The sequence below is a fragment of the Pavona decussata genome, unplaced genomic scaffold (assembly GCF_977016875.1).
Source record: "Pavona decussata unplaced genomic scaffold, jaPavDecu1.1 SCAFFOLD_302, whole genome shotgun sequence".
NCBI lineage: Eukaryota > Metazoa > Cnidaria > Anthozoa > Scleractinia > Agariciidae > Pavona > Pavona decussata.
The window spans coordinates 625001-640017 of NW_028145698.1; the positions used below are offsets into that span (position 1 = coordinate 625001).

Below are 15017 nucleotides of genomic sequence, written 5' to 3' on the forward strand. Positions count from 1 at the left end.
GAATCTGTGTCGTGGTTGCTAAGCATTTGGGGTTATTCCCAACAGCAGTACATTTTCTCCATGCATGGCACATGATCCAAAACACGCAACGAATTAAATATTCCTGTTGGACAACGGTTTCAACCAACCACGTTTTCAAATTCGTAAACTCTAGATCGATCAGCTCGTTTTCAGTTTTCTCGCTTCTTTATTTCGCTCCCCAAACTTTTTCATAGATGATGTCTCTGGTAGTAGCTTTTATCTGGCTAATACCGATTGAAATTTCCACCGGTTTGTTTGCTAGCTAGAAAAAATACATTTACAATCAAGATGTGTTACATTGTAGAAAGTTTTGGTATTACGTTGAATACATATTTGAAAAAAATGGAAATAACCGGACTCGACTGGCCCAGGTTACTGAAAAAGGCAGGTGTACTTTGTGGTAGGATGAGCATAGTTCCAGCATAGTTCCTTGTACAGAAAGTTAAGCTGTACTTTCACCATAAACGTATTATCAAGCATTTGCTAGCACCCGACTCATAATAAAGAGAGACACGATTTTTTCTTTGTAAATCTTGCTTTGTCAAATCAAGGGTGATTGGGAAATCTTCTCTGACGTATAATAGCACACCTTCCAAATCAAGGGTGATAGTTTCTATCTGGATAATTCCGACTCCAATTTCCAATTCCACCTGTCATTTCATTTCCTGAGAAAAATACGTTCAGAGCCAAGATGTGTTCCATTGTAGAAAGTGTTGGTATTACGTTCAATACATCTTATAAAAAATGCAAATAACCGGTCTCTATTTGCTTAGGTTAGTGAAAAAGGCAGGTGCACTTTGTGGTACGACCACCACAGCGATACAGAAAATTGACTTGTACTCCATCATAAACTTATGATGAAGCATTTGCTGGTGCCCGAAACATACCAAAGAGTGAATCAATTTTCTTTGTAAATCTTTCTTCGACGAGGTTAAGCAAAACTGTCGCCTAAATAGTTCTCCTAGGCCAAGAACAAAGGTATTAGAGCATGCATATAATTTCCAATAGTACCAATAGCTAATATCTATTAATGGCCCATTTTACATGTGCCGAATTTAAAACCTATTTGGGTCGATTCAAAATTATTAAATTCGACAGTTGATTTAGTAGCATTTAATTCATCAGCGAGATTTCACAAAGTTTCGTTTGCAAGCCCCGTTTTCATTTTGAGTCTTTTTCCTTTTTATTTCAAACATGGCGGATGATGGAAGTTTTTCACCTTCTCTTCGTTTGTACATTTCTCAGCTTATTCGTGTTAACAGAAGAAGAAGACTTGTTACGCAATGTATCTTGGAGTCTCGTAATCTCTTTCAAAAGCCGAGCACTTCGTTGTGTATTTGGTGGGAGAAAGACAACAGAAGACAAGAGCTGCACATCGCATCCGATTCCACCATTTTGTTTCTTTCGATCCGGGCATGACATTTAGGAAAAAATGTAGAATTGTGGGTAATACACTAAAATAATTTGAAATAATTTATGCATTCGACTCGATCGGCAGATGTGAAGTTCGGCGTAAAAAACAACTGTCGATTTCATGTTGAATTTTCAAATAGCCCAGTCGAAGATGCGACAGCCGTCGTATTTAATTCAAATCTGTCGAATTGAATTGATTTAAATATCGAATATCACATGCATTTAATTCCAGAATTAGATTCAGCAGATGTGAAATTCGACGTTTACACCGTGATGTGGCACTACTGACGTGACCCAACACTGTTCGGATTGAAAAAAAAAAAACCGTATCTACATTTTGGGGACAGTGTAGGAATGATGCCAGCTACTAAACTTCAAAACATGAACATGTTACTGATCGTTGCTCAACATTTTATTAAAATTAATTCTAAAAACACCAAAAAAAAAAAACTAAACCACTAAATTATCGAACCAGGTATAAGAATATAAAAACCTCTTCTAATTACTATACTAACTACCATGCAATACTGAAATTTCTCATATTGTTGAAACATATTACAATATTGAACATTATTTTTTTCTGAAGCATCTCCGCGGGCCGGAATCTCAAATCCTCGAATCTGATTGGCTAATTGCACGCTCGTAACCGGTCCAGCTTTTTACGATACGGACCACGGTCCGGATTTTTATCCGCGCTATTCGCGGCAAATTGAAATTGTTGCGAAAGTTTACAAACAAAGGCAACAGTTACACGTAAACAACTTCCCGTAGAAATATGTAAGGAAAATATAAATTCTGAAGAAAATGGATTTAGACGAGAGTGTACACAGCGAAAGTGAATTTTACTGCCCAGAAGAAGAAACTCCCAACGAAACGACGGCATTATAATATTAAGAAGTTGAACAAGACAGGCAATTAAGCAAAATTCAAGATTTTATTCACTCACTTCGCCTGATAACACTAAAAAAAAGACAACTTACGATCTGAACATTTGGCGAAGATACTGTTCCTCAGTTGGAGAGACAAGAACCTTGGAAAACATTCCTCCTAACGAGCTCAACATTCTGCTGTGCAGATTTTTCATGGACGTCCGTAAAAAAGATGGCGGAGTGTACGAGCCAGGTACACTTGCATCGCTCCAGAGAAGTACTCAGCGCTAGTTTATTTGTATCTAAAGTTCGCCAGCCAACGTCCTGAAGAAATGAAGAGACCCGAGGCGCCTTTCTTCCTGGCACTAAACCACAAAAGAAAGCCTGCAGATCCGGTGTGGTACAGTCGAGCTCCTCTCGGAAAAAACAAGATCGGAGAATTTTTGACGAAGGCTGCAAAGAATGCAGGACTGCCTGAAAATGAAACCAACCATTCTGTGCGAAAAACCTGCATTTCAACGGTGATGGATGCAGAAATTCCTGTTAATTATGTAGCTCAGTGGAATGGACATACCGGTAAGAATTTAAAAAGCTTAGATTCCTACAAAACTGCTTCCGACGACCACCAGCGAAAGATGTCCTTGCTACTGAGCAGCGAAACGAAATCTCCCATCTCTTCAAACGATACACCACTTAATCAAGCAGTCAAAGCCTTGCAGCACCCAGTCAAGCCGAGAGAAGACAAGCAAGCTTCTTCAGGCGAGGATCCCTTCCCTGGTACTTTTGCTGGTTCGAACATCAGTAAAAATTGAAGGCTATACGTTCAATTTCTCTTTCAATACAGCGCCTTACAGCAGTGGTGAAAGCTCGGCTCGGTCAAAGCCGCAAAAACGCCACATTATCATCTCAGATGACTCAGAGTCAGATTAACTTGAACTTGCTTTTCGAAAGTTAGTTTTGACAAATCCAGGGACGTTTTAAACATGTATCGAACCGTTAAGAAAAGTAAACTTCGCCGTGTTTGAGTCTTCATTCATAATGTTTATCATTCGATCGATATTTTTAGACCTTTTGGACATGCGTGTCATCATTTGCAGCGTGTCAACATTCATCCACTTTTGACGTTTGACAGATGATTGTCATTTCAATGACTCTTAAATGGTTTTCTCTTTTTTTTTTTTTACATGATGACATGCGAGTGAAAATAAAATTAAACTTCCTATAAACATGCCACTTAAATTGATGCCCTATTTACATTTGTTTCATAGGATTTTGTTACCACTTTCCTCCTCTACCCTTAAACTTACACTCTTACAAACGTTCCAGCGAAAAAAAAAGCAAACAAACAGAAAAAAAAAAATAAGTTATTTACCGGTCTAGGTCGGTCCGTATGGGAAAAAACTGTGCCCTTGGTCTTGAGTACGGCCCTCGGCCTTCGGCCTCGGGCCGTACTCAAGACCTCGGGCACAGTTTTTTCCCATACGGACCTCCCGCCCGGTAAATAACATATATGTACGACAGATCTTTCCTTTAATACCGTGGATTTTTGAAACCGAACCCTGACAACGATATCCAAATTGTATTAGCAAGTTCCGTTTATATTTTCCTGGCCATAATTATATTATTATTTCTATTATCAGGCTGTAATAGGCCTTATCACGGTTTTCGACGCCATTTTGACGAGCAGGCAAACACGTCTGAAATAACAGTGTTTGTATGGAAATCCGATGTCAAATAATTTTCATAAAACATCGCTTCTGAAAAACTCATGAATTGAAAACTTTTAGCACTAGTAGAGGGATTTTAAGAAAAAAATTTGGAGGGATGTAGCTGTACCAGAAAGCGTCCAGTCGTGTTTTGAACTTTCCATACATTTGTCTGTATTTTTTCCCACGAACTATTTTTAGTAGCAGTTCACGGCTGGTTCGCTATACAAACACTGTTATTTCAAGACGTGTTTGGCTACTCGTCAAAATGGCGTCGAAAACCGTGATAAGGCCTATTACGTAATACGTGCAAGCCGGTTTTGCATGTGACGAACGTTCCTTAGATAGCTTGGCTAAATTTTCGCTAAATTAGTTGCAATTTAATCTTAGCCTACTACAAACAGAAATTTGTCCTGTGTGGTGCTTGATATCTTCAATTTTACTGTTTTTATTCATCATTTCGTTTCGTTTCGTTTCGCATAAATACAGTAAGCCTAATTCGTTCTTAAAATCGTCTCTTGATTACGTAATACGTGCAAGCCGGTTTTGCGTGTGAAGGAAGTTCCGTAGATAGCTAGGCTAAATTTTCACTAAATTAGTTGCCATTTAATCTCAGCTTATGACAAACAGAAATTTGTTTTGTGCGGTGCTTGATATCTTCAATTTTACAGTTTTTATTCGTCATTTCGTTTCGTTTCATTTCGCAAAAATACAGTAAGCCTAATTCGTTCTTAAAATCGTCTCTTGATTGTACGTAATACGTGCAAGCCGGTTTTGCGTGTAAAGGAAGTTCCGTAGATAGCTAGGCTAAATTTTCACTAAATTAGTTGCCATTTAATCTCAGCTCATGACAAACAGAAATTTGTTTTGTGTGGTGCTTGATATCTTCAATTTTACAGTTTTTATTCGTCATTTCGTTTCGTTTCATTTCGCAAAAATACAGTAAGCCTAATTCGTTCTTAAAATCGTCTCTTGATTACGTAATACGTGTATGCTTTCTCTCCCATGACATTCAAAGGACTCCTTAAGTTTTAACTAAATTAATTATATGCATGTAAAAATGCAAATAGATAACCAAGTATAAGCCCAGTTCCATCTGCATCTAATTTTTAAAACCAGTGAGATTTCCCTTCGAAGCATTTTCTATTCCAACATGGTTTTCCATCAAGTGATTGCAACGTTGCTAGCGCTCTTCGACGCAATCGGTATTCGTGGTAATTTGCTGGTGATAGTGGTCATCACCTTGGAAACAAGATTTCATGTGATGCGGTATATTCTCCTCGCCAGCCTCGCAGTGTCAGACTTGCTGTTTTTAATCCTGGTCAACTCATTCCGCATCGCAAGCATAGCACAAGAAAGATGGCTGTACGGTGAAACGATTTGTCATCTCAATGCATGTTTTGCGAGACACTTTTTTCTTAACACCATTCTTCATCTTTTAGTGGTGTCTTATGAGCGATACACGGCGATTGTGAAATCTCCTTTGACGTACAATGCGAAATTACCAAATCCAGGGTGATGCTTATAGTTCTTATTTGGGTTATTCCAATTCCCTTTTCCATCGGTCCGCTGGTTGGTTTGGGAAAATACGTTTACAACCCGGAGGTGTTCTTTTGTCAGCAAGGATGGACGATGCAAGGTTGGTCAAATGGATGGCAGAAGGGGTTGATCGCCACCGCGTGCATTTGTATACCATTTCTGATAATCTTTTTTCTAAACTGGTCGGTGTACAAGACGGCGAAAGTTCACGCAAACGCCCAACTGATCCAAATTAGTAGCCTTTGCGTATCTGAAATGCAACAGGAAGGGACATTAAGACGCAGAATTGAAAGCAAGGCAACTGAAGATTTTACCATTATCATCACTGCGTTTTTGCTGTGCTATCTTCCAAGCTTCATCGAAGGTCTTTTCCGCATTTTTATCCAAAGCATTGAGGTCCCAGCCGGTGCCGTACTGATCATATCCTGTATTTTCGTCGTCAGCTCAGTGTGTAACCCAATAATCTATTCCATCCGCATAAGAGAATTCCTAACCGCAGTTAAGAATATCTTCAGACGGATCGAACTTTGTGGAAGCTCTAATGTCATCAACAACGAAGTAACTGCTATGAGCGATTTACGAATGATAGCCAATATTGGCACATAATATCAGGATGAGAGAGAACATTGGAGGGCCAGACCGGCTGAACCTCTTCCTAAGAAGTAGACTTTCTGCGGCCAAGATGTTGAGATTAATGAAGAACTTCACTGAACAATTATGAAGAGAATGCTCACCAGCCCAAAATAAAACCGACACAATTGAAAATAAGCCGGGCTTTGATATATAAATGTTATTAGGTCAGAATCTATTACCGACGAAAATCAAGAAGAATATACCAAAGAATATTGTTAACTATTGTTTCTGCCACAGGTACAGATAACATCATCATTTGTCACGGCAGCCGTATGCTCCCAGCCACAAACAATGTCTTTAATCTCGGACAGAGCTGCGAAACTATCCTCCATATTTCTCGGAACCAAGATGAGTTCATCTTCAATAATTTCTCCGAAACCCATCTGCCCTTCAGCAATTTTACCCCAAAAAATCATCACTAAGTTCTTTTTATGATAGTCGTTCGTCACTTTAATCTGCCTAACAAGCACTGTCACAAGGACATGACAGTCTGTGGTATTTCTCTTTAACACAGAAACCCGCAAAACTTTAGAACAAAATTTCATTTTCCAAATCGGCACTCTTAATCTCCACGCAATCAGTCAACGAACGCTTTTCATTCGACTAATTTATTCTTGTTTTCCTCATTACCATGCTCCCACCAATAGCGTAGCTCCATTGATCACTAAATAAACACAAACAACCCACCATTCCTTGATTCGCTCTGACTAAGGGCCAACGCTCGAAACGTCAGCACTCAAAACTCTTTACGATGGCCAATTTACCTTAAGTTTTCAATTTTGTTAATAAACCAAACATTCGTTTCTTCTCCACTGACGCTGCATCGCAGTTTCTTTAGAAACTAACCCCCTTATCCATCATTTTATAAGCGCTAAGCTTTAAAATCCGCCGTTACACGTTGAAACTTTTAGCTAAAACTTGTGTGCAACGGCGCTGCGAAACAAGTTTCACGAAGAGGTGTTACACGGTGAAACTCTTGTTTTTTCAGTACTGTGACCGTTGCAAGCCGTTGTAGAAGTAGAAAGCGGTTTTACTTTTCGTGAAACTTGTCTCGCAACGGAAGTTCGAAAAAAATTTAACGAAACCGACAATGTCACACGGTGCAACGTCTGCTGAAGCTTGTTTTGCAGTGCCGTTGCACACAAGTTTCAGCTAAAAGTTTGAACGTGTAACGGCGGCTTTACTCTTTGTATTTTTGTGACCGCACTCCATCCTGCCTGGAATACTAGCCATCAAATTACTCAAAAAGCGGAAACAGTCTCTGCCAGTAACCTTTCGCCAAAGGTTCCGCCATATTTCTTCTCTGAAGAGGAAGCTAGTGACCAGTCAACAACAGTCTACTGCAAAACACGTGACTTGTGAGTTCAAATCTTCGTGAAATTTTTCCCGCTCATTTCGACTTTTTCCGAGGATGTTCAAAATCTTGAAGATTTTTTTTTTTTTATTTGGTGTCCAGAAATTTTTTTCTAGGACTTATTGTTCAGTATTGGAGCCTATCGCCCTTCAAAGCACTCATCACATGCCACTTTTTATTTAGCTCGCTACCCGTGCCGTCCGTGCCACTCCGAAACTCAGTTAGTTTAAATGCTCTCATACATGCGCACGTACACACTCACGCCGTTTTTTAAGGCCAGGGATGTCGATGGAGAAGTTAGAAGGAAAGAAAGAATTAATAAACAAACTTTTTTTGATTGCAACGCAATTACTAACATTACAATACAAAAAGCTTAATATTACTAACAATACCGTACTCTGCTCCAACAATAAACACAACCTACAATGGAACACTAACACGACTAAGATACAAATACTTAAAACACTTACAGTACATTGGTTTATTTACAATACACTTTTAACATTACTTACAATGCTTTTTAAGTTTATTAACATTACATTATTTACATTTACTACATAGGAGAGAGAGAAAAAAAAACAAAAAAAACGAGAGAAATAGAGGTAGAGGTTTACATGGCTTTACCTTAACATGTAGATTAAGAAAAGGCTTTCGTTATGTCGTAATGTGAGAGGAAATGGGATAACTTTTCCATTTTGGGAGATATATTGCGCATTTTACATGTCCAGATAAAATATCTGTCGATCAAAAAGTAGAAGTTTATGCTCTTGTTCTTGGTTGGCTTTAGCCCTTATACCTAATACCTAATTAGTAATATTTGAAAGTTCTCCTCGGCTGATTGCTCATTGTTTAAAACCTTGCCAAAAAAAGAGTGGATAGCTCACAAGTCCAGAAAAGGTGGACGAGAGTCTATTTATCATTTTGACAAAAATGGCACTGCTCATTATCCTTTAGATTTATTTTGGTTAAAAAACTGTTGGTCGCTAATCTTCTGTATAATAGCTTAAAATGGAAGACGATTAGTTTTGTGATTTTTGTGCTAAGAAAAGGTGTTCGGTAAACTGTCTTCCAGTCGATATTTTCTTGGGTTTCAAGCATGCAATCCACGACCCATTTCCTTTGGGCAGTAATGGATCTCTTTTGTGTTTTGTTCACAAGAATTTTGTACGCTAGTGTATTCGGTTTTCCCGTCATTAAAAAAGTATCAGTAATAGTTTTGTGTATGGCATTACCATTGTGGAGGTTTGCCACGTTGCTTTTCTATAGGGCTATTACAGCTGATATCACGCCTTCGTATTACGCCTTGATATTAGCTTCATATTTAATGTAAAATGAAATTACCAACTTTAAATTCTGTCTCCTTTAAGGAATCTTGTTCAATTCCTTTTTGTTAAGTCGTTTATTAATTTCCATGTTTGTTTCAAACCGTCTTTAATTTTTTCAAATTTTCTTTCATAATACCTGACTGGGTTTCTTCAAAATCTTTTTAGGCGATTTAATTTATTTCTATGATCTGTATTTTTCAAATGATTCCCCTTTGTGTTTATTCTAAACACTTTTTATAGAGTTTAGTTTTTATACGAGTTTATTTTAAGAAATTTTTAGTAAACCATTTTATGATTTTTTTTAAGCATATTTTTTTTAGGAATACAAGGATTATATAATTTCATAAACACCTCCTCGATGGTGTTGAATGATTCCTCGGGCCGGGGTCACTTGTTTTCCCAAAGTCATTCCAGTTAATCATTTTCAATTCGGTTTGCAGTTTCCCAATATTGGTCTTTTTATTACTCGCTTGACAAACTCACTGTAGCCGTTCTCGAAGGTACAGAGTTAGGGATTAGAGTTCTAGGGCCTTGAAATCTTTGATGGGGGGACATGCGTTGAAATCTGACAAGCTACGAAAATCAGTGCGCGAAAATCGCAGCGAAAAATGGAAGGTACCTTTAAAATGGTTTGTGCATCATGATAAATAAACGAGATTAGATGTATAGAAATAACGTATAAGATTTTGAGTCTGGGTAATTGACTGCATGACTGGGAATTTGATCCACAAACTGTCAAAAACGTACTATTTCTCGAAATAAAATACAAAACATTGTATTCAATCTGTAACGACTTAAGTGAGGAATTATACATTAATAAACGGGTAAGGGGAAATTTTCTACGTATACAGCGATCCGCTTCGTTTCCTAAAAACATTAATCATGTAGATGTATAAGCGGAAATAGAAATTGTGAATACAATTTGAATATCCATGTCAGGATTCGATTTAAAAAAAACCACGGTATTAAAGGAACCTTCCCTGACTGTTCAGTTCAGCCATCTTGAATACAGTAATTCTTTCATCCCGGTAGTTTGTGCCGAGGTTGGCGCATACTCGAAAAATGCTCATAGCAGAGACTTCGTTGTTGACGAGACCGATCTTTCGTACGCTGATAAACACCCGTGTTGGTAAGAGGTTGGCCGGAAACTTTGTACACAAAATGAGGAACAACAAGTTTTTGAATCACGAGGTACACCAATTTAAAATAACCTAAGACTCGCTATTTAAAGATGTTAAATTCCTTTTGTATATTCTTCTTGATTTTCGGCGGTAGTAGGTTAGTTCTGGCCTGAATACGATTTATATATCAAAACCCGGGTGATATTTTAATCGTATCGCATTCAGTTAACTTGGACCAATGAGTGTTCTCTTTTTGCGTGGTCAACCAAGTTCTTCATCGATCTCTGGAATTGGAGGAAGTCTGCTTCCTTGGAAGAGGTTCATTCCAGCCCTTCCAATACTCTCTTGAAATCTTTCACCCTGATATTTCATGCCAAGAATGGCTCCCATTGGCAAATCGTTCATAGCAGTTACTTCGTTGTTGACGCCACAAGAGCATCTACAAAGTTCCATCCGTCTGAACATATTCTTAACCACGGTTCGGAATTCTCTTTTGCGGATGGAATAGATTATTGGGTTACACACTGAGCTGACAATGAAAATACACGATCTGACAATTACAACGTCGGGTGGGACCTCAATGCTTTGGACGAATCGGCGGAAAAGACCTTCGATGAAGCCTGGAAGATAGCACAGCGAAAACGCAGTGATGATAATGATGACATCTACAGCTGCTTTGCTTTCAGTTCTTCGTCTTGATGTCCTCTCCTGTTGCATTTCAAATCCGGATAGGCTTCCAATTTGAATCACTTGGGCGTTTGCGTGAACTTTCGCCGTCTTGTATACCGACCAGTTAAGGAACAGGATTATAAGAAATGGTATAGCAAAAAATGCCGTGGCGATCAACTCCTTCCGCCTTTCATGGAAAGCGATCTCGCTTTCCATAGTCCATCCTTGTTGACAAAAGAACACCTTCGGGTTGTAACCGTACTTTCCCCAACCAACCAACGGACCAACAGAAATTGGAATTGGAATCACCCAGACAAGAACTATAAACATCACTCTGGATTTGGTAATGTCGCCATTGTACGTCAAAGGAGATTTCACAATCGCCTTGTATCGCTCATAAGACACCGCTAAAAGATGAAGAACGGTGTTAAGGTAAAAGTATCTCGTAAAAAATGCATTGAGATGACACATTGTTTCGCCGTACAGCCATCTTTCTTGACCTGTGCTTGCGATGCGGAATGAGTTGACCAGGATTAAAACCAGCAAATCTGACACTGCGAGGCTGGCGAGGAGAATATACCGCATCACATGAAATCTTGTTTCGAAGATGATCACTACTATCACCAGCAAATTACCAGGAATACCGATTGCGTCGAAGAGCGCTAAAAACGTTGCAATCACTTGATGGAAAACCATGTTGGAATAGAAGATGCTTCGATAGGAAATCTCACTGGTTTTAACAATTAGATGCAGTGATATATTTGCATTTAACTTAAGTAGGCTTTTGACTGGGTCATGGGAGAATAATCATAGTTTTCTTTGGGTAACATGTTGGGCGGAACTAGATGTCTCAAAAAACAACAATCATAGCAATTAACGGTTTTAATCTATGAAAAACAATTTTTTCTTAATACATATGGAGAAAAATCCATAATGAAGTCTAAAAATGGGATATCTGGAGTTATATGGTAAACCCTTGGTACATGTACCTGGTTCAGCAGGGTAACAATTCGTGGAAAAGAATTTTGATAAACGCGATAAAGTTGCACATACATAGGTGACCTTTTTATATAAGCCAGAGGGTTTCTTGAGGTACGGTCTCCACGCCATATCTTTGCTACTAGTTTGGTTTAACTATAAACAATTGTGATAAAATATTTTTTTCAAATCATTTAAAGATTAAAAAATTGCTAAAAAACGGGCTCGCTCCTTGGCCCTCTAATGGCTAATGTCTTCATGTGTCCTCTCAAAGAAAGCTTACACGCGATGGCTTGTTGCCCCAACAGTACAAGAGGTACGTTGATGATACCCTGGCTAGAATGCGTAGCGCTGATGCTGCTCCTCTGAATAGTACTCTGAATGGCCTACATCCCAGTCTAACAATTTAAAGATGAAGTGGCCGCAAACGCGGTCCGAAAGCAGTTACTCGATCTTAGCCGTAAGATTGGCCCTACATTGCAGCAAGTTTTCGTTTCGTGAGCAAAAAATTGGGGCAAGATCTTAAATCCAAAGAAATCAAGCCGTCAATTGTGAATAAGCAGTGTGTTGTTTACCATTTTTCATGTGATGTGTGCGATGCAGATTATGTCGGGTACACAACGTTACCCGACACCTTCATCAACGCATTGCTGAGGACAAACATTCGGCAATCGGTAGACATTTCTTAGAAGCTCACGGTAACAACAACCTTTTGAAAGAAAGCCAATTTAGAGTTTTAAGAAAGCGCCAGGGCAAATTTGATTGTTTAGTCTTTGAAATGCTGTTCATCAAGAATCTCAAGCCCAATTTAAATATCCAGACGGACTCCCGGGGCATACGTCGCAAACTTTTTGTTTAATATTTTTTCTCACGTTACAGCTTTTTTAATCGCTATTGTTTTTTAGTATTTATAGACTGCAACTTAAAAACATATTTTGACTTGATAATGACGTTTAGCTAACGTCGAAACGTCGTCGTTTTTTTTTTAGCAATTTTTTAATCTGAAAATGATTTTTAACCTGAAATATTTTATTGCAAATTTATATAGTTAAATGGTTTTCCAAATCGCTTCTTCTTCGTCACTAGTTTGTTTTTTTATTTATTAATATGTTGTATGGAAAATTAACATGATAATAGGTTGCAATCAGAGTTATTTCTCCAATCTGTCAGGGATTGTTGAGGAGAAGGCTAATCTGAAACCCCAGTTATGAGGCGAAAATCCGCCAGACTTTAGTTATGGTAAGAAAAAGGCGGGCGAGAAGAATTATAAACGCCTCACATGAAATCTTGTTCCAAGAAGATCACCACCATGACCAGAAAATTACCAAGAAGGCCGGTCACGTCGAAATGGTGTAAGAACGGTGGAATGTCTGGAAGAAAAGTCAAGTTGAAATTTAGATGAAAATACTGTTACAAAAAATTTTGCTCGTCAGTAGCAATTTGATGCAAAAACAACTGGCCTATATTGTGACGATATATCTGTATTTAAGTGTTTAGGAGTATAGTGGAATCAAACCCTCAATGTTTCGAAACTCCCGATTCTTCGAACCCAGAGTTGTTTCTCTTGGATTTGGTTTGGCCAGATTTTTACGTTCGATTTTTCGAACCAAATTCACTTACCCTAAGCCGAGGTCCAAGACAAACCACAGTTTTCTTTGTGCAAACTCACTCCCCTTCGAAAATTCGGTTTCTAAAATAACCAGCAAAGCATTGTTTCTTTTCTAATAAATCCAAGTTTTATCTTAACTTTGTGTGGATTAAAACCTATGTTTTTGTATTGTAAAGGAATTCTAAAATTGTGAAAAAATGGCGGGGTAAAGATTTACTCAAGTTACAGAAACGGAATCTTCGTTAACTGCAAAACACATTCAAGTATTCTGCAGTTAAATAACAATTTATACGAAAGGAATCAGTCGGTGTTTAACTACTAAATTTCCCATAATTATTTCTATTATTGTCTTCTTCCTGTATTCTTTGATTCTTTAATAATGAGTGATTTCTTTTATCAACTTTTGAGTGGCGGACATCGAAGATTTATCGTCCAATAAACTGAAGCCATGTGAAATTGTAACTTTCCATGGCCGGGATTAGCGTTCGGGGGCCTTGAAATCTTTGATAATGTTGATGGGAAAGTAAAGAGAGGGCAACATGTGTTGAAATCTGACAGGCTACAAAAATTGTTCGAAAATCGGAACGATCTGAAATTAAGGCACCTTTAAAATGACCGGTTGTAAACTTGAATTCTTGAGTTTGAGGGAAAATCATCAGTGAAAAAGAATTTTGATTAACGCGACAAACTTCTCCTTAAACATTGTCCTTAATTTTCCATTGTTCTCTGACTGTTTAATGAGCATTGACATCTTTCGACAAAACTTACAAGCAACTCTCATATTCTAGTGGAATTCTCATCCAATCAATATCACCGGTTCCAAGAGAGGATCTCTTGCTTGTTCGTTTAGCTTTCTTAGATTGAAGAAACGAATGCACGAGTTTTTATTAAAAGAATTGTGAATTGTTCACTTTGCACATGCGCTGCACCATTTTGTATTTATTGTGTTTTCGAGGTGACCTCTTAATATAAGCCAGACATTTCTTGAGGTACGGTCTCCTCGCCATGTCTTAATTACTACTTTGGTTCTTTGATTAATGTGTGGTATGGCAAATGAAGATGACGATGGGTTGCAATCAGTGTTATTTCATCAATCTCTCAGGGGATTGCTTAATTTAGGAGAAGCCTAATGTGAGACCCCAGTTGAAAGACGAAAATCCGCCAGACTTTATTTACGGGAAGAAAAAGGCCTTGGATCCCTACGACGTTTGCTTCCATTGACATGAAAGGCGTTCGGAGTTTTGTACACCGACCATTTTAGGAACACAATGTGCTTTGCATCTTTTTTGGGAAAAAAACAAACACCTCTGGACTGCCATGCGGAGTGAGTTATCGAGAAGAAGAAGAAGAAGAAGAAGAAGAAGAAGAAGAAGAAGAAGAAGAAGAAGAAGAAGAAGAAGAAGAAGAAGAAGAAGAAGAAAAAGAAGAAGAAGAAGAAGAAGAAGAAGAAGAAGAAGAAGAGGAGGAGGAGGAGGAGGAGGAGGAAGAAGAAGAAGAAGAAGAAGAAGAAGAAGAAAAAGAAGAAGAAAAAGAAGAAGAAGAAGAAGAAGAAGAAGAAGAAGAAGAAGAAGAAGAAGAAGAAGAAGAAGAAGAAGAAGAAGAAGAAGAAGAAGAAGAAGAAGAAGAAGAAGAAGAAGAAGAAAGAACACAAAGAGAAAAACAGAGAAGAGCAGAAAGTCTGACACTGCGAGGCTGGCAAGGAGAATTATAAACGTGTCACATGAAATCTTGTTCCAAGGCGATCACCACCATGACCAGCAAATTACCAGGAAGGCCGGTC

At 38.3% G+C, this 15017-nt stretch overlaps 1 protein-coding gene across 1 annotated transcript; it reads right to left on the reverse strand.

Moving 5' to 3' along the window:
• Nucleotides 1-10242: 10242 nt before the first annotated feature.
• Nucleotides 10243-11346, reverse strand: LOC146454374 (5-hydroxytryptamine receptor 4-like). Its single transcript, XM_085095524.1, has one exon. It carries the CDS (start codon nucleotides 11344-11346, stop codon nucleotides 10243-10245), a length of 1104 nt encoding a protein of 367 aa, XP_084951650.1.
• Between the last annotated feature and the right edge of the window lie 3671 nt (nucleotides 11347-15017).

Excerpts from the sequence above, each read along its gene's own strand:
- LOC146454374 (XM_085095524.1), bottom strand. The coding sequence starts at position 11,346 with ATGGTTTTCCATCAAGTGATTGCAACGTTTTTAGCGCTCTTCGACGCA.